This window comes from Sinocyclocheilus rhinocerous, unplaced genomic scaffold, assembly GCF_001515625.1.
Source record: "Sinocyclocheilus rhinocerous isolate Xijiao unplaced genomic scaffold, SAMN03320098_v1.1 scaffold1725, whole genome shotgun sequence".
Taxonomy (NCBI): Eukaryota; Metazoa; Chordata; class Actinopteri; order Cypriniformes; family Cyprinidae; genus Sinocyclocheilus; species Sinocyclocheilus rhinocerous.
In genome coordinates, this window is record NW_015627232.1 from 26,572 (window position 1) to 49,198 (window position 22,627).

Consider the following 22,627-nt stretch of genomic DNA (forward strand, 5'->3'; position numbering starts at 1 on the left):
CTCCTCCACCGCTGTCGTCTGGCAGCCCCTCTGCTCACCCTCAGCCCACCATCAATGCGGTGCGAGCTCTGCGGGTCTGCCATCCTCCATCGTCACCATGGCTGGAGAATCCCTTGCCTCCGACTCCAGCATCTGAGACCCAGACTCCGCATCGGCCCGTCGACCCAGCGGCTCCACCTCGGCTCCTAGCTCCCTCCTCTCCGCTGTGGCCCGGCAGTCCACTGACTCCGCCGGGCCCCCTTCGTCCCTCAGGCTCCGCCTTGGTCTGGCGTTGACCATCTGTCGCCTCGGGACTCCACTCCTCCGGCTGCGCCTCGTCCCTCTGTCAGGCTCCTCCTTCCCTTCGGCTCCTCCTCAGTCCTCTGTCGCTCCGGCTCCACCGCGGCCTTCCAGATCCCCGCCTCCGCCTCGGTCACCTGAGCCATCTGCTCCGCCGTGGCCCTCCGGATCCTCGGTGTCGTCCTGGTTCATCGGCTCTCCATCTCTGCCTCGGGCTCCTCCGCCAGCTGCTGCGCCGCCATTGGTCAGTCCCCTGGAGTTGTCAGCCCTTCCTCCTCCATGGCTCCTCCCTCCATCGGCTCCATCGTGGGTCGCCATTATGGTTGTGGCCTAGGTCCCACCTGGCGCCGCATGCTCCAAGTCCCTCCTGTCATCTCCCTGGCTCCTCCCTCCGTCTGATCCGCCCTGGACTCTGTCTGCCGGCCCCCTCGTGGGTGTCAGTCCTCCTCCTGAGCCTCCTCCCAAGTTCTCACCTATGCCTCCCTTGTTGTTAGGTCAGTCCCCTGGAGTTGTCAGCCCTTCCTCCTCCATGGCTCCTCCCTCCATCGGCTCCATCGTGGGTCGCCATTATGGTTGTGGCCTAGGTCCCACCTGGCGCCGCATGCTCCAAGTCCCTCCTGTCATCTCCCTGGCTCCTCCCTCCGTCTGATCCGCCCTGACTCCTACTGTTTCCTCCTTGGCTCCTCCCTCCGTCTGATCCGCCCTGGACTCTGTCTGCCGGCCCCCTCGTGGGTGTCAGTCCTCCTCCTGAGCCTCCTCCCAAGTTCTCACCCGTCCCTCCTTCTATTGTTTCTTCGGCGCGAGGACGCGCCTTCCGGGAAGGGGGCGATATGTCAGGAAGATGGACTGTCTGTGTTGTGTTTTGCTCCTCATGACCTAGTTTTCCCTTGTGTTACATGCCCATATTTGGTTTCCTTCCTGTTCCTGTTCCTATTGTGTTTCATTGGGTCCATTATCTTCCATCCATGTTGCTACTTGTGTGTTCCTTGTTCCTGTGAAGTATTAAAGACTGTATTCGTGAATTCCCCTACGTCTCCTCGTTCCTCGCTCCTCACAGTAGGCAACCGTGACATATACAGTTTTGGGTGTTTCATTTTTAATTTACTGAAAGCTTCAAGTGCAGTTAATTATTTGTTATGCTATACGTGCAAACAGACGATGGCATTGTTGAAGCCATGCTCTTTTGATTGCCGTCAAACGGTTGACCACTGCCATGTGTGTATCCTGTTGCAAAATGCGGCGAAAAGTCCTACACGACAGTAATAATGTGATTAAGGGGTGTACATGTCTATACTACACTTCAATAATGCGACTAAAATAGGAATACTCCACATGTCTTAATTCGATTTGTGTTTACTTCGAGTATGACTTTAGCCGGATTAAGGTAGGCCTACCCTTACCAAAAAGTAGTATACTTCAAGTTTATTTTAGTAAGTATACTTAAGTAAAGTTCAAGTATATTTTTAAGTATACTTTATGTAGTTAAAAGAAGTATACTAATAGCACACTTGAATAAACTTCTTTTTCGTAAGGGTAATCAAAAATCTCTGTTTACATGGTAGATTCTTAATCAGAGTATTGTATTAATCGTGTTAAAATCGGATTATTGTTGTCCATGTAAACGTACTCAGTGTGTTTGAACGAATCATTTGTAAATGAGTTGCTGAATTTGAAATATCACACTCACTAAAAACATAGGCCTATTACTCTTACTCTTATATCCCATAAAAAATAAATATTTATAGCTCACACAGAAAATATATTTGTATTCCACTGCCTTGCTTTTCAATTGTTTTTCTATGTACAGTAAACATGCGCTCTTATAGGATACATGACACTGCTTTTTAACGCGGTGCTCAAAGCTACATTACGTAACTTTTTATACAAAATAACAAAATGTTGTTAATGTGAGAGCGCAAAAAGAGAGTAACTCTATTGTGGGTAGTGTGAAGCTGAAAGTTCGTCACAAACAGTGAACAACAAAAAAATATTATGAATAATTCAAAACGCCAGTCTATTTACTTTGATTAAAGATGAGGGCACGAAAAAGATGTGTGGATTAAAAAAAAAATTAATAAATTACTCAGTATTCCATAAAAAAAAAAATTGTCAATTTCGATTTTGTCTTTAAAAGTAGTTAACCCCCCCCCCATTTTTTAATTTATTTATTTTTTATTTTTTATTTTACATGCTATTTATATGCAGAAACTGACTGTGTATATGATACGCACATGTTTGACGTGCATATAATACGCAGTTTTTGCATGCATATGATACGCGCTTTGTTGGCGTCCATATAATACGCATTTTTGGTGTACATATAATATGTACCTACCCCACACCCCTAAACCTACCAATTGCGTATCATATGCACGGCAAAGTACATTTTTGCATATAAATAGTCCGCCAAATAGAAACAGAAAATCGTGCCATTGAAACGCACATTCATGAGATCGGGTTAGAGCAGGCCTATGCCATCTTTTCTATTGGCATACTGTTTTTCGTATACTATATTGAATTGAAGTAGGCATATTCAGATTCAGTGAGTACTACTAGTATGTCTGAAATTACGTGACAGTGACCACATGATGAATATAGTACGTTTGATTTTTATTAACACTACTTATAATATGTTCTCTATTTAAGTTTTCATTTGGACCTACCTGTATATACTGAGGGAAAAAATGCTCTCAAGAACATTGCTTCAAACACCTGATATGTGTGAAGCCAACCATTTTTAATGATACGTGGGCCAGTGTGGCTAACTGAATGATGACTGATTCTCTTCTATTTCCAAGAGGAGATGTCCTGTAATCTCTGCACCTTTGGCTGACACCTTTGCAGGACAGAGGCTAGACACCATTAAGCTGGCCCACTCAGGTCTCATCTCTGAGCTGAGGAGGCATTAACACAGAACCCTGAGGACAGCGCTTGCACATAGTATGTGTCAGGCCTGCTATTTGAGTGCTATAGCATGGCTGGAGTTGCTCTCTGAGGGCAGTCATTTGCTGTGTGGAGAACTGAGCTCCCTTGGGTCATGCTGGCACAATGAGTCACACTCTGGGCGAGTGACAACATGTCATTAACAAGTCAGATTTAGGGTCTGCACCACAGGGCATTAGCACAGTGGGACATGATATGAAACCCAAGCACAGCACCAACTACAGTCAGCGGAGGAAATTATTTTCTCACCTCTGGCACATTTCTTGCTTTTTTAAGCATATTATTGACAGGCCATGCAGTTCAAAGTTATTATTACTCTTTGGCTAGGAATTTGGTACTTTTAGAAAAAGAAAAAAAAATTATATAATGATGATGTAATATATAGTAATTTATAGCTTAAAAAAAAAGAAAAAGTGTTCATAAACCAACAGGCAATATGGTTTAATTAGAGAAAATGTGTTTTCTATTTCTTCACAATAGATTTGTATTATTATTATTATTATTATTATTAATAATAATATTTTATGTTATTAATTAAACTTTTCACTTTAATAAAATGTTTAATAAAACATAAAATTAAAAAATAATTTATATGAAAACAAATAAAAAAAAATTTTAACTGGTGCAAATGTGGAGTTTTCTTAAAGAGTTAGTATATTATTATTAAAGGGGTCATATGATGCGATTTAAATTTTTCCTTTCTTGGTGCATAAAGAAGATCTGTAAAGTTGCAAAGACTAAAGTCTCAAATCCAAAGAGGTATTATTTATCACTTCGTCATGCCTGGAGCTGACCCGTGCTGATCCGTGCTTTCACCGTGGACGAAGCGGAGTCCAGCCCAGGGTCGTCACATGTGGTTGCCGCAAGCCCGCCGGACGCTCCTTCATCGAATCCGCCGGCCGCACCGTTCTCAAGCCCGCCCACCTCCGCTCACTCAAGCCGGCCTCCGCTCACTCTAGCCCGCTGCCCTCCGCTCATAGGCCTCTGGCCTCCGCTCACTCTAGCCCGCCGTGTGTTTCATTGTGAAAGCGAAACTACTTTGTTTGGCCTTCCAAAAGAGGAAACGACTAGAAATCAGTGGTTAAGTTGTATTTACAACACTGTTCCAGAACAGTTCAACCCAAATATTCAGACAATTGCAGACATGGTTTTATGTTTACACGGCGCGATGCAACGCAATTCGTAAAAAGACAATATAAGTCATTATAATCCGTAATTATGTCCCCACTGGATGCAACAAATGCCTCGTTTATAATGGGTTTTAATGTTTTTGTCTCGTCGCTGGACAGGGCATCACAATATGGTAGGGGAATAACATTTCCGTCACACGCTTGAGGTATTCGGCCAATCACAACGCACTGGATAGCTGGCCAATCAGAGCACACCTTTTCAGAACGATGAGCTTTGTAAAAATCGACGCGTTTCAGAGAGGCGGGGCATAGAGGAGAAACAATAATGTACAGTATGTGGAAAATAATGTGTTTTTTGAACATTAAACCGCATAAACACATTTCATTACACCAAATACACCAAATAATGTTATTTTTAGCAACATCATATGACCCCTTTAATATTATTATAATTATTAATTTATTTTAAATAAATAACAACTGAATGGATTTATTTATTTATTTATTTATAGTTTTCACTAAAACAAGGTAAACTGTGTTGACTTGGTATTTACATCTTTGTTAAAAAATAAACAAAATGATGGAAGGTTGATAAACCTTCTTTTACACTACAAAACCATGTTTTCAATTGTTGAGTTTTTAAGGTGACTGTCTAATTGTCTTCATCAGTAGACCTAATTAAATTCAAAGTGCAGCGAATTTATAACTATTGCACCACAATTTTACTTTAAAATATTATTTTATATAATAAAAGTTTTATTCTAAAAATGTTTAATTTATTACATGTATCCTATAACTAAAAGGTGTAGGCCTATATTTTAATTCATATTAATTACAGTGATTTTTCTCAAGTAGCAATAACTGTAGGCTACCACTACAGAAACTGTGGTTACCGTGATCATTTTTGCAAGTAACGTAAGAACATCTGAATTCTAGGCTCTTTCTCAATTCCAGTTTGGAACGGTGAAGTCTGCGTCAGTTCTGCAGCCGCTCAAACAGCGATAACAGCGCATCTGTTCTCCAGTCTGTGAGGAGCAGAGCAGGTGGACGGATTTCACTATACAGACTTGTAGGATGTTCTCGCCAATGACTCGGACCTGAAATTGGATGGCGACCTTCTTCTTCTTGTATCTCCGTTCAACTCTGGAAACTTTCCAGAGCTCGGGATGTTCTTAAGCAAATCCGATGCAAATAGCGTCGGTAAAGGGCATCCAGCTGCAAGCTCGTCAGATGGCCGCAGTGATAGCCTATTCATTCATCAGGAGTCCAGCGGCTGCTGACAGCGAGCGGACACATAAATGAAGAGACGCTCGTGGAGAGTGCGAGCGTAAACGCAGAGTGATGAGCAAGCCCAATAAATCTGCCTTGATTTAAGTGCCAGCTTGGCTGTGGAGAGGACATTTCATTTTACTGGCAATCGTGCGTGCCATTCTAATGCCTACACATCTCTGACTGTGGGTAGGCTATGTGAAAGCATCTGCATCTTAAACCAGCTCATGGTAGTTTGCTGGTTTAAGAATCGGATAAACTGGTCTCCCATTGTGACCATCTGAAAACCAGATTAAGCTGGATGTTTTGAGATTTTTAAGCAGAGGCAGTTTGTTCTTAACTGACAATGAATCAAACTGATCAAATTAATCAATGCACGTTGGAAATGCCTAAAATACACAAGTAAAACAATCAAATAGCCTATAAACTTTGTGTCTTATTTTTAAGGCTCCTTTCTAGAAAAGATTCTGGTTTAGGGTGACTAAAGCTGGTTCAAGTTGACAGACCAATTTAGACCAGCATCAAAGCCGCTATTATAACCAGATTAATTGGGTCAGTACAGTAGTATGGTTTTTGGAAATGAGCAGTCAAAACCAGTTTATACAATTAATAGTCAGTTTGGACTAGAAACCAGCTACCATGTTCCACGAGTCTCTTTGGTTTCTTTCTTAAGCAATATTTGTGGAAAAATGTGGGGGAAAAAATCAGAAGTGAAACTTACTTGACTCACATAGGATAGTGCAGAGAAGAGAAATTCTCAGGAAGAACCGCTGATTCTGAAAGCGCTCCATCATACAGCCAATTACTTTCAATACATTTCTATATTTTCATCTGCATTCCACGCGACAGTTTCCGTATAATTCAGTGGCTTCTGTGTTTTCTGTTGAGGTGCCATACTCTGCATCTTCTGCTGGTTGTATTTAGGGTTAGATGTTCTCGTCAAGTTTTTTTTTCATCACATGTATTATAAGTGTTGGCAAAAATTCGTTTTTCGTAAAAAATGTTTCGAATTAAGTAGCATAAATCCAGTGTTTATCCATATTTATGCAACCCTGAAGTTGCTTTCTCTCTACGTGAAAAAGCACAATGATGGGCTTAAGTTTTGCGCACCTGTTTTAGGCGAAGATCAGGTTCCGTGCTGCAAAAGTATTATTTATCTCCATATGCATCCAAAAAGAAGGATTTTTTTAGAAGCAGATATATCCCAGAGTAACTCCATTTGTGTCACACCGTGCATAGATGCACTCATGACCTGGCTCCTGCTGTTTCCAGGGTTTACTCCAGACTGAGCATCTCTATCTCAGTCCGCCTACCCACTTTCATGTCAGACAGAAAGGGAGGGAGGGAACACATCACAAGTTCACGAGCTTGACCACATTCCAAATTGCCCGATGTCTATTTTCAACAAATCTGAATGAATTTTCTTTTTCAAATAAAAACAACATAATTAACTCACGTTTAATGGATACATTCGCGAACTCGTATGGAGACAATCCTTGTCAAATCAGGGCCAAACCTATTGCATCAAGTGATTGAATTGTTATTGCAGTTAAACTCCGCTAGAGGTCAGGGTAGCTGAATAAATGCTGAAGGGGAGCGAGAACTCAGTCAGAAGGTGAAACTGAAATGCAGTTTTTACTGTGGATAAGTTTAGAGACAGAGACATCTATTATTATTAATAATTATTATGCTGATTAAACACACAAGACGGTAATCAAACCCCCCCCCATCAACAGTATATATACAACACTCAATATAATATTTAGTTGATGTCACTGCAATTTTTCTTTCACACAAGCTGTATCTATGAACATAAAAGCTGCCAGCATACACACAGAAATCCCAACAAAAATACACATACAGCAAAAGTGACCACAACTGAGCAGAGTAATACACTTATATTTTAATAGTATACTTACAGTATATTTAATCATACTCGAGTAATCACAATATATTTTAAAATAACATTCTTCAGTCGTAAACATTTCAGATTCTTTCTTCTGATTCTTTTAGATTCTGGCTCCAAGCTGCCAAGTCACGTTTTTTTGTTTATTTCTCAGTGACATCACTGCCATGTTTTATTTCTTTATTTTTTCTTTTCTGTCTTGCTCTCTCTCTCCAACGTATAAGAGTTCATGCTTGCTGATCTCCAGACCCTCATACAGTATTTTCACCATCTGCTCCCTAGCGCCAAGACAGCCAGACCATAGCTGCGGGGTTGTCTGTACTTGGAAAGAGACTATTCTTTTAAGATGTCACCTCACTGCCAAGATCATTTTAAAAATTTCCTTGTACACAAAGCCATTATGTTTTCATTATGTCTCACAAATGAACATCGAACAAGAGAGAAAAATATAGTTTGCGTTTCAGTCTATTCTCTGACAATAGTGTTTTTAAAAACATAGTAGGCAAGGGAGATAAAATATAAAGAAATGCAGTCAAATGGTCCACATATGGACTGTTTAAGGTGACAACATTGTTTTACTGTTATTAAAACATTGTGGATAAATATAGATGTGACATGCCATATAACACTTTCATCTGTTTTTCCAGGTTGGAGGGCTTCCCACTGAATCATTTAGTTTTGCGTGGCTGTCTCATGTTCTTCCTCAGCTGTTCGATCATCTCCACATGCAGGGTTCGTGAGGAGCTCTCCAGTCGAGTGGCGATGTCCGTCGCAGTATGCAGCATTTCTTCAAAGGCAAGGGACTCTTCTTTTATTCTTAGATAAAGACATAAAGTAGACACAACATCAGAAATACTCAGAGAGAGAGAGAGAGAGAGAGAGAGAGAGAGAGAGAGAAGTATACACAACATCAGAAATATTTAAAGACAGAGAGAGAGAGAGGGAGAGAGGAGAAGGAGGAAATGAACAGGGGCCTCCTTAGGGCCTCAGCTTAGTTTTTCTTGAACCAGGGGCCTCAAAGGGGCTGAAATTCACATTCCTTCCAACTGTCCAGGCTGGTGATGGAAAACCCAGAGACCAGAATCAAAGTCGCGTCATTGTGGTTAGTCTGAGGCTCTATGAGCTACAAGCTTTCTTTACACTCATCACTGTGTTTATAAGCATATTTTTCTTGTTTAGGATCATTTTAACTGAGAATTTTATTTGGTTGTAATTTATTTACTTTTATCTTTTTACTTTTATTATTTTATCTTTTACGATGAAAGTGTTACTTTATGTATGCAGCCTTGAAACACTCTTGAGCTGGCAATTTCATATATTAAGGTCTATAAATGAACTCTCTATATATTGGGAAATAAAAATAAAATACATAAAATAAAATAAAAAATATATATAATAAATATATAATAAATAAAAAATATAAATTAAACTAATTATAACTAATTCAGCAATTAAAGCAATTGAATTGATCAAAGTGACAGTAAGATTTCTATTTCACATAAATTCTTTTCTTTTAGATTTTCTATTCATCAAAGAATCCTAAAAAAAATGCTGTCACAAAAATTTTAAGCAGCACAACATTTTCAACATTGATAATAATAAGAAATGTTTCTTGAGCAGCAAATCAGCATATGAGAATGGGTTCTGAAGGATCATGTGACACTGAAGACTGGAGTAAGGACCAATGAAAATTCAGCTTTGCATCACAGGAATAAATTACATTTTAAAATATATTCAAATCGAAAACAGTTATTTTAAATTGTAATAATGTTTCATAATATTACAGTTTTTACTGTAATTTTGGTCAAATTAATGCAATTCTGTAGTTTTATTTATTTATTTGGGATGCACAGTATACCTATGTATTTAGAAAAATATAGACATTTTCACCTCTGATCTTCCATCACCATTTCTCATGTGTAAACAGCAAATTGTACAATTTTGATACTAAATATTTTGCACATGTGTTAGACTTTCCTCTCTCCTGATTATCATTCAGGTTTGTTGCCTCAGCATCCTAAAATGTTAAAAACCTTGGAGTTTTGCCTCGAAGACAAGAGCATATCAACTCATCTCACTTCTGAATTCCAGCCAAAGTGGCTTGAGCGTCTCCCTCCAGCTGACTCTCCAACTCCTCTGCTGCTTTTGTCACCACGCTCTCACAGCTCACGTGATCCTCTCTGATTCCAACAATGTTCTCTTGGATCACCTCCTCGTAGCGTTGATCTCCCATCTCTGCTCCTACAAACTGGACCAGATTCTCCATCACTGCCTGGTTCCCATGTTGAAGGGCCTTTAAATAAGCAACTTCCTCTCTGAAAGCTCGTAACCGCCTTGACATGACTTGGCTGGTGTGGAAGTTGACATAACAGTCGCCGCCTTCTGTCTCTGACAGGCTCTGAAAAACTGGCCTGGTCCTGTCTGGCTCATCCCCGACTGCATGGAAGACTGAAGCGGAGGAGTTGCCAGTGACCGCATTCCCAGAGACGTCCCCTGATCCCCACTCTCCATCATCACCACTCTGGCAGTAGACTGGCATCACTAGGAGTGTGAAGAGCCAAGTGCCAAGTGTAGAGTGAAGCCTCATCATGACCCAGAAGAGGGAGGAACCTCTATGACCTGGGACTTGACGGAGTGATGGATGAGAACCCAAGCAATGACAAATGTGAGGTCCCTCTTGAGCCCCTCAAAGCTGGACACAGCTTTTCCACACAATCACCACTGCTGCAAAGCTCTGACCTCATCTGTGAAGAAACAAACAGATGCTTAAGCAATGTTTTGATTTGAGAACAGACCAAAACTTTTCTTCAATGGAAACTATTCAGAATTGTTCAAAAATGTTTTTGAAAGGCTCTCATGCTCACAAAGGCTACATGTATTTGGTAAAAATACAGTAAAACAGTAATATTGTGAAATATTATTACAATTTAAAATAACTTTTTTTTATTTGAATATATTTTAAAATGTGATCTATTCCTGTGATGACAAATCAGCAGCCAGTCTTCAATATCACATGAACTTTCAGAAATCATTCTAATATGCTGATTTGCTGCTCATGAAGCATTTCATATTATCAGTGTTTAAGGCTACGTTAGCCTTTTTCCACCACAGACTAAAAAAATGTTGAGATATAAACTTTTGTTTCCACCATGCAATAAAATATATATAACTGGTAATTGCAACTTTTTAATTCTCAGTTTTGAATTAGTTGTTCTTACAATTGTTAGTTTATATCTCACAACTTTTCTTTTCAGTGTGAATATCTCACAATTGGGACAATTCACAGAATTGTGAGTTTATAACTTGCATTTCTGAGAAAAATTCTTAGAATTACAAGAAAAAAGTTTGAATTATCAGATATAAACTCAGAATCATGAGGAAAAGTGTCAGAATTACCTTTTTTTTTCATCCCATGACGGAAACAAGTTTCTATAGAAAACATTTGTGCTGCTTAACATTTTTGTGGAAATGGTGATATATATATTTTTTAATACAGAGTTAAAAAAAACTAAAGAACAGTAAGAATTTGCAGAATTTTGTAACAATGTAAAAGTCTTAACTGTCATGTGTAATCAAATTAGTATGTTCTTATTGAATAAAAATATTTACAAACTTACGGACCCCAAACTTGAGAACTCTATGGGTGGGTGTAAAATGTATATTATTATATTATATTATATTATATTATATTATATTATATTATATTATATTATATTATATTATATTATATTATATTATATTATATTATATTATATTATATTATATTATATTATATTATATTATATTATATTATATTATATTATATTATATTATATTATATTATATTATATTATATTATATTATATTATATTATATTATATTATATTATATTATTTATACATTCTCTAGACACCAAACTGAATAAAACTAATCAAGAAAAATACACATATCTTCCAGTAATTTCCTGAAACTTACGGTAAAACATGAAAGATGATGAGAGGTCAGAGGATGAAAGAAGTTGCTGTATTTGTGAAACTATACTGTCTGCCAACTGTACTGTGAATGCTAAATGAAGCAGTAGACTTTTACAGGGTTTTCCAGAGCATGTGGAGGGGGGCTTCCTGCTGGTGTGTGTAGTGAGCATATTCATTTATGTGAGGGCCCTGAGGTGTAGCACATGACCTCTCTGGAAGGGGAGGCTGTTTGTTTAGTCTTCCATGTACAAGGATGAGTGCCTTCCACCCCTCTCTCTCTCTCTTTTCACTCTTTCAAAGAAAAAGTGTGAGCCCCATCTTAGATAATACAATCACACAGGCTTAAGACTCTTTCCTTTTTATAGTTTCTGCATAGTGCCATTGGGGTGAAAAAGCGTCATCTTGGATTATTCTTGGACGTTCCTGAGTGTTTTAATTGGTTTTATAAATTTTAAAAAGTTTGTTTTTTATGTTGAATAATAAAATAAATATGACAATTGATAAAGTGAAAAATTGAGTTTTTGAGAATTTGAGTTTTTTCCCGTTTTAAGCATAACAAAATGTAGAGAAGTTTGTGTTTTCTTGGAAAAAAAAGGAAGGAATTTTTTTTTTCAGTGGGCAAAGAAAAAAAGAATTAATTTTGCATCATAGGTTGCTTTAAGGATGTTTTAATAAAAAAAAAAAATTCTGCTCTCTGACGCAGAGAGGGCTCATCACCTCATCTCTCATGTCTCCAGATGTGACTGAACTGACAACTCACACAATCTCTTTCAATGTCCTGTCTTACTCCAGGGCATCCCAACACTCCCCTCAACATCTGGAAATGTGTGAAATGTGATATCTGTCTTCGAGGGAAGACGGCTCTCTTTTCCACAGTGTGAGCACTTTTGGATTCTGCATTAGCTCAGCACGCTTTGCCTAAAAAAATCTTCCTGTGCATGTTCTGGGCAGCATAAAATTGTCATTTTTCTGCTTATGTATTTATATTTTTCGCATTAGTGTAGTAGAATATCAAATCTGTTGGTTTATTGCAGTCATCTTTTTTAAAGGTTTGACCTGTGGGGTTGCATTCAGTTTTTCAAGTCAATAGTTACCTGTCTGTAGGTATTTTAAATTATTTTTTAAAACAAACACTATCAATCATGATCAAGCTCTTTTAGTAAAGAACTATTTAAAGGAGTACCATCAAGAGCATCTTTGCCTCTCTACAGCAGTAATTTGTTGTTCATGCTTGCTGATTGACATTTGTGCTTCATGGAGGAAGGATAATATCTGTAACTCAACAGACCAACACAGCCTGTAATGAACTTCTGCTCTGCTGTGCATGCAATGATGAAAGCAGTGATTTATTTCTCATTTAGTCGTGAAGCACTTTGAGAAAATGAATGAATTTCTTTTATCATTTTTTTTTCAGTTAAAATTAAATACTGAAATGTTTTTGCAAGGTGTTTTATTTTTGAATTAAGTCTGAAAGTGTCAAATGTATTGAGATGAGAAAAACAAATATTGAAACTGTTTTTCATGTCTCGGAATGATGCATATTGTTCCTTAACCAAGCAGAGCAAAAGGTCGTCATATGCAAACATTATTTTTAGATTTACTGATCAACATTGTAAATGAACAATAGCACAAAAGTCTTGATTTGATTAGTCGCTCCATTTTGATCCCTCACAATTGCTCACACTGCCAATCCAGAGCTCGCAATGTTTTACAACGGAGAAAACAATTAAACCTTTTAGAGACTTAAATGATATTATTGGAACCATAAAAGCCCATTCAAACAGCACTTTTGACCTTTACGTTTCCTCCGGGCACCTTTTTAGTAGCATTGTGTCATTTCTAAAAATACATGCCAAACCAGTTCAAAACTGAGGAAATGCAGTATCATTTTTATGATAACAAAGTCTGCCTAGTCCAAATAAAACGTCATGCAAAGTCTATGCAAATAGGCCACAAGTCTTTCTGAATGGAAAGTACAGTCGCTTTTCCAGTTTTGGGATTAATTTAGTCTTACTTACATTAAAGAGAATTTCACATGCAGCAAAAAAGAAAGTGTAGTTGTTTAAAGGTTGAGTGTGGTGTGTCTTAAACATTATTGTTGCATATTTATGAAATGTAAGGTGATATTCCCATAATTAAAAGAATGTCAGAAGATATATTTACACCAATCACTAAAGTAATGAGTCATGCACTCAAATCAGTGGCCAGTTTAGACCATGAATGCAGACAAAATGCATTAAATAGCTCTGCCATATTAATCAAGATATGTCTTGTTTTTCAAAGTAGAAACATGAATAAAATAAGACACTCAAGCCAAAAAACTGACAGAACTTACCAGAATCTTCTGCCATGTCACAAGGTAGAGCCATGTGTCTGCTCAAAATGTTCAAAGCGCTGTTCTTTGCTTTGCCATTCAGAGGCAGAGAAGTGGAGCACACATAATCAGCCTGCCTTAGACTTTTTTTCACTTCTTCCAACAACATTTGGGAACCTGAAAGTCTGTGTCCCTATTTGGAGACTATTGGAAGGGGATGGAGTGTTTATAAAAAGGGAGAAACTCAATGATTTCTTTCTTTTGTGGTCAGGAGAGTGAGGGCAAGAGAGAGAGAGCAGGAGAAGAATATTAGGGGGAGCGTGGGGTAATCTAGTTCACATCTGTGCCCTGATGTCTGATAATGTACGAGAATTTCGCAGAAAAGGGTCTTTTCATGACCATACCAGATTTTCACTCAGCCATTCATTTTAATAGATGCTACAAGATATGAATGAATGAATGGAAAGAAAGCTGTTAAAGCAAACCGAAGCTCTGAAATGTACAAAACATTTTCACCAGCTATAAAAACATCACACAAGCTTTTCAAACCTAAATTTTATCCATCATTAACTGTCAAAAGATATGAACATAAATCTGTCTTTGCTACAAAACCACGATGAAGGCATTTAACACTTATTCAGGTGTTAGTCAGATGGTATAGCACCCTGAAATTAAATGCGTTTAAACTTACTATACCAATCACTTTGTTTTACTTGTTTATTTACTTTTACGTTATTTGTGCAAAATTGCAAATTCCTCCTGAAAACTCACCATGCATTTTCCCAGCTTGTATCTGATTCTTCCACTCTCACAGCTTGGACTGGAGACAGGACCAATATAAAGAGCTTATTTATGAAAAACAAGAAAACAGACTGGATGAAATACTTTAGAAAACAAAGTGTCTTGTGGATGTATTATTCCTGCCATAGATTTCACTCAGTAGAATCAGTAGAGCTGTTCAGTCATGACGCCAGTTTCTAATGATTTTTTTTCTTTTTTGCCTTTTGATTTATGAGTAAAATACGAAATAAGAAGTTAAAATCTTTATTCCACAAAGATGCATTAAACTGATCGAAATTGACAGTAAAGACATTTAAAATGTTGCACAAGATTTCTATTTCAAATAAATGTTCTTTTGAACATCTCTCTTTTTTTAAAACTTTCTATTCATTAAAGAATCCTGAAATAATAATCATGATTTCTACAAAAATATTACACAACTCTTTTCAATATTGATAATAATAAGAGGTGTTTCTTATTAGGTGTTTTGAATACGAGGTGTTTGAGCACCAAATCAGCATATCAGAATGATTTCTGAAGGATTATGTGACACTGAAGACTGGAGTTATGATGCTGAAAATTCAGCTTTGTCATCACAGGAATAAATTACATTTTATTCAAATTAAAAGCCACTATTTTAAATTGTAAAAATATTTCACAATATTTTTGTTTTTTACTGTATTTTTGAACAAATAAATGCAGTCTTGGTGAGCATGAGACTTCTTTCAGAGAGATTTAGAACAAAACTTACAAACCTTACAAAACTTACAAAACAACTTAATTCACTTCTAAATCAAAAACTGCTATTTTTTATAAAGATATTTGACATACCCAAGTTACTGTGTAGTGGTGTTTACTGCCAAACACAATGACAGACATGCCACATCTATCTGCACACACATATTATACAGAGAAAAAAGAACAAACAAATATGAAAGTCCATTAAAATAATTGATTACCTTTGATGAACTACTTTGCTGGGCCTATGAAGAATGGGAACAGGACAGAATCATGTTCTTCTTCTCCTCATGGTTTATATTTTGTCGTCACTCTGATTGCAAAGTTGTTCTGGCTGTTTCAGAAGTACACTGTTTATTCATTGTGTAAACTTGCCAGTGTGCTTTAGATTTGAATGAGAAATACATATGAATGTCATTAAATACAGTAATGTTCTCAGCGCAGAGAATTAAACAAATGAAACTATATTATATAAACTACATTCTTTCAACACAGTTAATGCAGGTCAAAAAGAGAACACCGGGAAAAAAATTTTCCCCAAACACCCACTTAAAAGCTTGACTGTAAACTGTAACTGTTTGAAAACTGTGACAAATCATCGGTAGTTCTGATGAAAGGTGGGGATTTTTTTTCAACAGACTGATAAAGACTGCAGAGATGAAGCAATAACAATGGCTAAAAATTGAAATTATAGTATAGTCAACCTTCAACGAACAGCAATAAACATTGCTCAAAACAACTAAATATATAATGTTTGGCAGATACTATTATCCAAGTGTTGACATATAGTGACTCAAGTTGCTTCAGGTTGTATTTTGTATGTTTAACTGGTTGAGTTCAACTGTATCTGTTTGTATTAGTGTAACCTGGAAGGACACAAAAATACACACATTTTTGATGTGACATTCTGTCACGATCACCAGCTGGAGTGCCCATGAGCTCCACCAGTGGGGACTCCATCCCTGACTTTTACCATTCACCCAGGACTCCATTTCCCATAATCCTTTGCCTGGACTAATCTGCACTCATCATCAATTGCTGTCACCTGCCATCTTCCTGAGTCAAGTCAAGTCACAGCTGTTCTTCCTGAGCCTCGTCACGTCACAACTGATCCTCCAGAGTCTCGTCACGTCACAGCTGTTCTTCCTGAGCCTTGTCATCACGTCACAGCTGATCGTCCAGAGTCTCATCACATCACATCTGATCGTCCAGAGTCTCATCACGTCACAGCTGATCGTCCAGAGTCTCATCATTACTCATGTCACAGCTGATCGTCCAGAGTCTCGTCACGTCACAGCTGATCGTCCAGAGTCTCGTCACATCACAGCTGATCGTCCAGAGTCTCGTCACGTCACAGCTGATCGTCCAGAGTCTCGTCACATCACAGCTGATCGTCCAGAGTCTCGTCACGTCACAGCTGATCGTCCAGAGTCTCTTCACGTCACAGCTGATTGTCCAGAGTCTTGTCACATCACAGCTGTCATCACGAGCTCCGCAGACTCTACGCTCACGAGCTCCGCAGTTTCAACACTCTCAAGCTCCGCAGTTTCAGCGTACCGCTGGCCACTATGCACTCTAGTTTACCAGTCACAGTGCCGTCTGTCTCAGAGATAGACTCTATGCTCTCTGTCCTGCCTGTAATGGCTACGGCCATTCTATGTGTTTGGGCCGCACACACCGCCACAGTTCCCGAGTTTAGCCAAGAGAGGGCTTCTGATCCTGAGTTCAGCCCAGAGAGGGTTTCTGTTCCCGAGTTTAGCTCAGAGATTATTCCAGCCCCTGACCACAACCCAATGTCTGTTTCCACCCTTGATCTTAGTCCCGTGATGGCTCTGACCTCTGATAGTAGTCTAGTGATGACTTTAGCTTCTGAGCACAGTAAAAAGATGGCTCTAGTCCCAGAATCTGTTTCAGAATCCACTCTATGCCCTGAATCTGCTCTTGAGTCCGCTCTGTGTTCCCTGTCGCCCCTGTTTCTAATACGGACACTAGTTTTGAACTCTCCCTGTCTCTTGATGCCTCTGTTACGACCCCAAGTGCTGTCTCTGAACTCTCTGTGTTTGTTATAGCTCCTGATGCTAATGATGCAGAACCTCCAGAGGTGGCGGCATCCGCTGCAGAACATCCAGAGGTGGTGGCGTCCGCTACAGAACCTCCAGAGGTGGCAGCATCTGCTGCAGAACCTTCAGGGGTGGTGGCGTCTGCTGCAGAACCTCCAGAGGTGGCGGCGTCCGCTGCAGAACCTCCAGGGGTGGTGGCGTCCGCTGCAGAAACTCCAGAGGTGGCGGGGGTGTTGGCTTCAACTCCCTTCAAGACAGGGGTGTCCATTTATGAACTCTTCGTCTGTCCTGACGAGGTCATGGAGACCGTCAGTGAATCCCCTGTCAAACCCGTCTCTGCCTTAGAAGCCAATCATGAACTCTCAGCCCTGCCTGTTACGGTTACGAAGACCGCCTTTGAATTCTTAGATTGACCTGACGTGGTCATGGAGACCACTTGTGCATCCTCAGTCAGGCCTGTTGCAGTCTGTGAGACTGTTCATAAACTCCCAGTCCTTCCTGTCATAGTCACAGAGACCACCTCTGAATTCACTCAATGTCCTGTCCTGTTCAAGGAGGCCTTTTCTGAACTCTCTGTACTCTCTGTTTGCCCTGTCATGACCAAGAAGGTAGTTTCTGAACACTTTGACTGTTCTGTCACGGCTAAGGAGGTCACCCATATATTTACTATGTGTCTTGCTTCAAAGACTGGTTCTGAACTCTCTGCCTGTCCTGTCACGGCTATGGAGGTCATCTGTGAACCCTCAGTCTGTCCTGTCATGGCTATGAAGGCCGTCTGTGAACTCTCTGCCTGTCCTGTCACAGCTATGGAGGCCATCTGTGAACTCTCTGCCTGTCCTGTCCTGGCCATGAAGGCCACTTCTGAGCTCTTCGGCTGTCCTGTTACAGCTAGGGAGACCATTTCTGAACTCTTAGTTTGTCCTGTCCCGAGGAGACCATCAATGAACTTCTAGCTAGCCCTGTCATGCCCATGGGGGCCATCTATGAACTCTGTGACTGTCCTGTCCTGGCCAAAAAGGCGGGTCCCAAACCCTCTGTTTGTCCTGTAATGACCAAGGAGGTTGTATCTGCACTCTCTGACTGTCCAGCCACGGTCAAAAGAACTACCCCTGAATTCTCTGCTCGCCCTGTTATGGTCAAAGATGCCGTTTCTGAACTGTCTGCCGGTCCTGTTACAGATGCCTCTGCCGCTGTTAACCTCTCTGTTTTCTTTGTCCCGCCTGTTCCACCATGGTGGTCTTCTGCCATGCTCTGGTGGCTTTCAGCTCCCCTCCGGTGCTCATCAGCTCCACCTGCTCTGCCCTGGTGGTCTTCTGCTCTGCTCTGGTGGTCATCGGGTCCACCTTGGCCCTCTGCTCTGCCGGATCTGCCTTGGCCCTCTGCACTGTCGGTTCCGCCCTGGCACTCTGCTCTGCTCTGGTACCCTGCTCCACCGGTTCTGCCTCAGTCCCCTGTTGCTTCTCTTCCACATGGACCTAGCTCTCCATCCCTCCCCCTGTTCTGCCAATCCACCTCCCTTCTGGACTCATCTGGAAGCCGCTCCTTGGGGGGGACTTTTACCATTCACCCAGGACTCCATTTCCCATAAACCTTTGCACGGACTCATCTGCACTCATCATCAATTGCTGTCACCTGTCTCTCATTACATCATTAGTCTCACTATAAGAACGGTACACACACACTCTCACATCGCTGTTGATTGTAAGCCTGTAACGTTTTCCCTGTTTCCGTGTTCCTTTGTTTCCTTACCTTGCCTACGTGTGTTTAATCTTGGACTGTTTCCGTGTTTTGATTGTTTGCTGCCTGCCCTGACCTTACACCTGTTCACTGGATTACTCTCTTGGATTATCCTTGGATGTTATTGTTTGCTGGTGATCTACCCTGCCTGTCTGACCACGCCTTTTAAAAAAAAATAAAGCTAGCATTTGAATCCACAACTCTGGAGTCACGACTCCCATGTTACACATTCAAAGTTTTCCACAAGTGTGGACCTCTAGTCATCTCTGGAGAGCAAATAAAAAAAAGCGATCTGGTCTCATGAGATCAGGTTGCATAAACCATATCCTTAAACATGAATATATTTACTGTGAAGCTTAAAAACTAAATGTTAATTGTGGAGGGGTGTCTTTGACCTAAATTATGTTGCTTAAAGGTATTTTTACAGAAAAACAAGGCAAAAAAAAAAAAGATTTAAAAAATGATATTTTGCAAGTATCTTTTATGACAACACAAAAATCTCACAATAAATATGTACCCAGATGTACCCAGCTGTTACTATTGTCTCTAATATGAACCTATGATGTTATATATATATATTCCATCTTTATTTGACCCTCTAACTCTAGCTCTCTATTCTAATTCTATTCTTGATAAAAAAAAAAACATGCCCCTTTTAGACTTGCACTCTATTTATTTACTAACAGCTTGTTTTCTTAAAATAAAAGAAAAAATTAACACTTGCTTCTCTAATCTTTTTGTATTCTATCTGCTTTCTTTTTATTTCTTATACAATTATAATTCTGACTTCTTCTGATTAACAAAAGCAAAAAAGGCCTCTAACACTAGCTTGCTCTATTCTTTTTCTATTCTATCTGTTTTCTTTTTATTTATCATATGATTTTAAAAAAAACCTTGCTACGTGTACTGGATTAAGCTAACTGAGACTTTTTATAACACTTGCATATCATTGCTCTTTTGTTGATTTTGATTGCTTCCATTGTCCTCATTTGTAAGTCACTTTGGATAAACGCGTCTGCTAAATGTCTAAATGTAAATATATATATATAAATGAATTGAATATACTTCATTTAAGTGACAACATTTATTTTTTGAGCAACTGTGGTGCTTATTATTCTTATACAGACATACTCCATTGTATGTTTCTTGGTTTCTTTTATTTAGGAGCCAGTCCTTCTGCCCCTTGTTATCTAAACTCAATTTTAAAACTCAGTGTAAATCAGTTTTATATTGAATTTACTTACCATTTGCCTCAGAGGGGTGCAACTAGCAGAGCCAGAGTACACAAACCAGATGTTTTCTGATTTGTAGATCCATTGCAGGATGCATTACGTCAAATAATTGTCATTACCCCTAAATTTAGCCAAATAGATGTACATCAGAGCAGCTTTGTGATTCTAATTCTATCATGAATGTATCAGTTCCGGATCTTTCTGAGATAAAAGATCATTTTGACAGTCATTTGGAACAGAATAGTTTTGGAATTGGCCAATAGAAAAAAGAAAAAGAAAAAACAGGTAGATAAAAGGATTTAATTTCTCAGTCAGTCTCCAAATTCAATTTGAAAGCCACATATATTTCAGTTGGGAGCACTGTTCTCTGTCTGGGAAATAAAAGTTTGGCCCACTAAGCAGCCAAGCGCCCAGTGGAGAATTATAATTGGCTGGTGGTCCTGACTGCTCCGAGCATGTATGACTCATCATATCTTCTCCATCTAGAAACCGTATCAACAAATCTATCTATAACCATTACTTATGTTTATTTCCTACTGATTTAGAAGTCTGTGTCCATGATGAAATACATTATATATAATAAAAATTAATAATAACACTTCCTCCAGTGTAAGTTCTTCCTTTTACATCAAAGTCCATAGATATATTTGTTTTGAACTGTTTTGGACTGTTTCGGCTTGTAAACGTTGCATGATCAATGTATATTTCTCTGCTGATTGAGACAAGATGACTTTTGCACTGGAGAAATCAATATTTATGGACAGAGGACTTGTATCTTAGTTAAAAACATCTTGATGGATTTGTTTATTATAAACATGCAGCTTTTTGCTTCACAAGATGTTCACTGATTGACTGGAGTTGTGTGGATTACTTGTGGATTATTGTGATGTTTTTATCAGCTGTTTGAACTCTCATTCTCAAGGCACCCATTCACTGCAGAGGATTCATCAGTGAGCAAGTGATGTAATGCTAAATTTCTCCAAATCTCTTGAGATGAAGAAACAAACTCATCTACATCTTGAATGGCCCGAGGTAGAGTACATTTTCAGCAAATTTTAATTGTTGGGTGAACTATTTCTTGATGTTTTGTCCTACAGCGAATCTCTCGTGCAGCTGATGCCGTCAGCTGATGACAACATGTCTCTTAAGACTCAATTATAAATAGACAGCTCACCCCAAAATAGTACATATGCCTGCTGTGGTGTGTATAAAATCCAGTGGGTCAGCATTGTTCCATGCACACATATGGGTGTCACATCCCCAGCTGTCAAAGTCAAAGGGCGTCCCAGTCAGCATCCTCTCCTCTAATGCTGAGGTCAGGGGGGTGGAACATGAGCTAGACAGGATCTAATAAAGTCCTGCGTCAGACATGATTCACATTTGTGTTATTAAACTGAGACAGGTTGTTTTTTAAAAGTCACATGTTCGCTATTCAATTGTCCTTGTCTGCACTCTTAAATAAAAAAAGCATCTGTGAACTGTAATTGAGATTCGCCAATGGCATGAAAACATTTAAATTAAATTTAAATTAGGGAAATGAAATAAAATCTGAGAATAATGAACGAGTAAATAAATATATACATATTAAAATGTTTTAATTATGAGCTTAAAAACATTTTAAAAATACAATTTAATTGAATTTATCACATAAAATACTTTGATTAATTACTTAATCATTTGAGTTTTGATTAATTAGACTAAATGAATCACATATGTATGCTCCCAAATTAAGATAATTCAACAACAGTATGTTATGACGGCAGGGTGAAAGCATTGAACAGACATTAAAAATGTGCTTTTGTTTTATTTCTATATCATCGAATATAAACCTGCAGTCCACAGCAATCCATCCATTTAATTAAATTAACACATTAAATTGACGGTCCTAAATCAAACACACAGGTTCTCAGAGACAGCTAACAAGCAGCAGAAAATATGACCAAACCAAGCATGTACGTTGACGTGATACACTATTGAAAGCAATTATGCTGCAAACCAGCACCCCAAATCCCTTAAAGCAAAGAGTTGGCTGCTTAAATGCAGTGTAAGAACTTCATATCTAATTGCTGGCATGCTAATTGTGTCCCACTTCATTGCGCAGAGTGCTAAAAACCTGCACGACTCATAAAGCACAAGAGATTGAATGGGCTGATTGGCTTCTGTTCATGATTTCATGGCTGCTTCTCTCTATCCATTAAGAATAATTTTATTTATTTATTTTCCTTTCAATCTGTTTTTATGTGACTCTCCTCTTAAGACTTCCAGACTGAAGAGGCCCACGGTACC

The 22,627-nt window shown here is 39.0% G+C and overlaps 2 protein-coding genes across 2 annotated transcripts in view; both read right to left on the minus strand.

Annotated features, from left to right (window-relative positions):
• Positions 1-6,560, minus strand: part of LOC107723144 (neuronal acetylcholine receptor subunit alpha-2-like) — a 16,028-nt gene extending 9,468 nt beyond the window's left edge. The window contains exon 1 of the mRNA XM_016531676.1: positions 6,343-6,560. Coding sequence (XP_016387162.1) covers positions 6,343-6,415 — 73 coding nt within the window. The 5' untranslated portion in view covers positions 6,416-6,560. The remainder of the gene's footprint in view (positions 1-6,342) is intronic.
• Positions 6,561-7,599: 1,039 nt separating this feature from the next.
• LOC107723504 (uncharacterized) lies at positions 7,600-13,921 on the minus strand. The gene is made up of 3 exons (XM_016532169.1): positions 13,816-13,921; positions 9,606-10,271; positions 7,600-8,343 (listed from the first exon to the last, which is right to left on the minus strand). The coding sequence occupies exons 2-3, from the start codon at positions 10,115-10,117 to the stop codon at positions 8,196-8,198; spliced, it is 660 nt and encodes a 219-aa protein (XP_016387655.1). The 5' UTR covers positions 10,118-10,271; positions 13,816-13,921; the 3' UTR covers positions 7,600-8,195.
• Between the last annotated feature and the right edge of the window lie 8,706 nt (positions 13,922-22,627).

Excerpts from the sequence above, each read along its gene's own strand:
- LOC107723504 (XM_016532169.1), bottom strand. The coding sequence starts at position 10,117 with ATGATGAGGCTTCACTCTACACTTGGCACTTGGCTCTTCACACTCCTA. Across the intron at positions 8,344-9,605 it reads ACTTTGGCTGGAATTCAGAA|AATAAAAGAAGAGTCCCTTG; the intron begins GTGAGATGAGTT and ends TCTTTATCTAAG.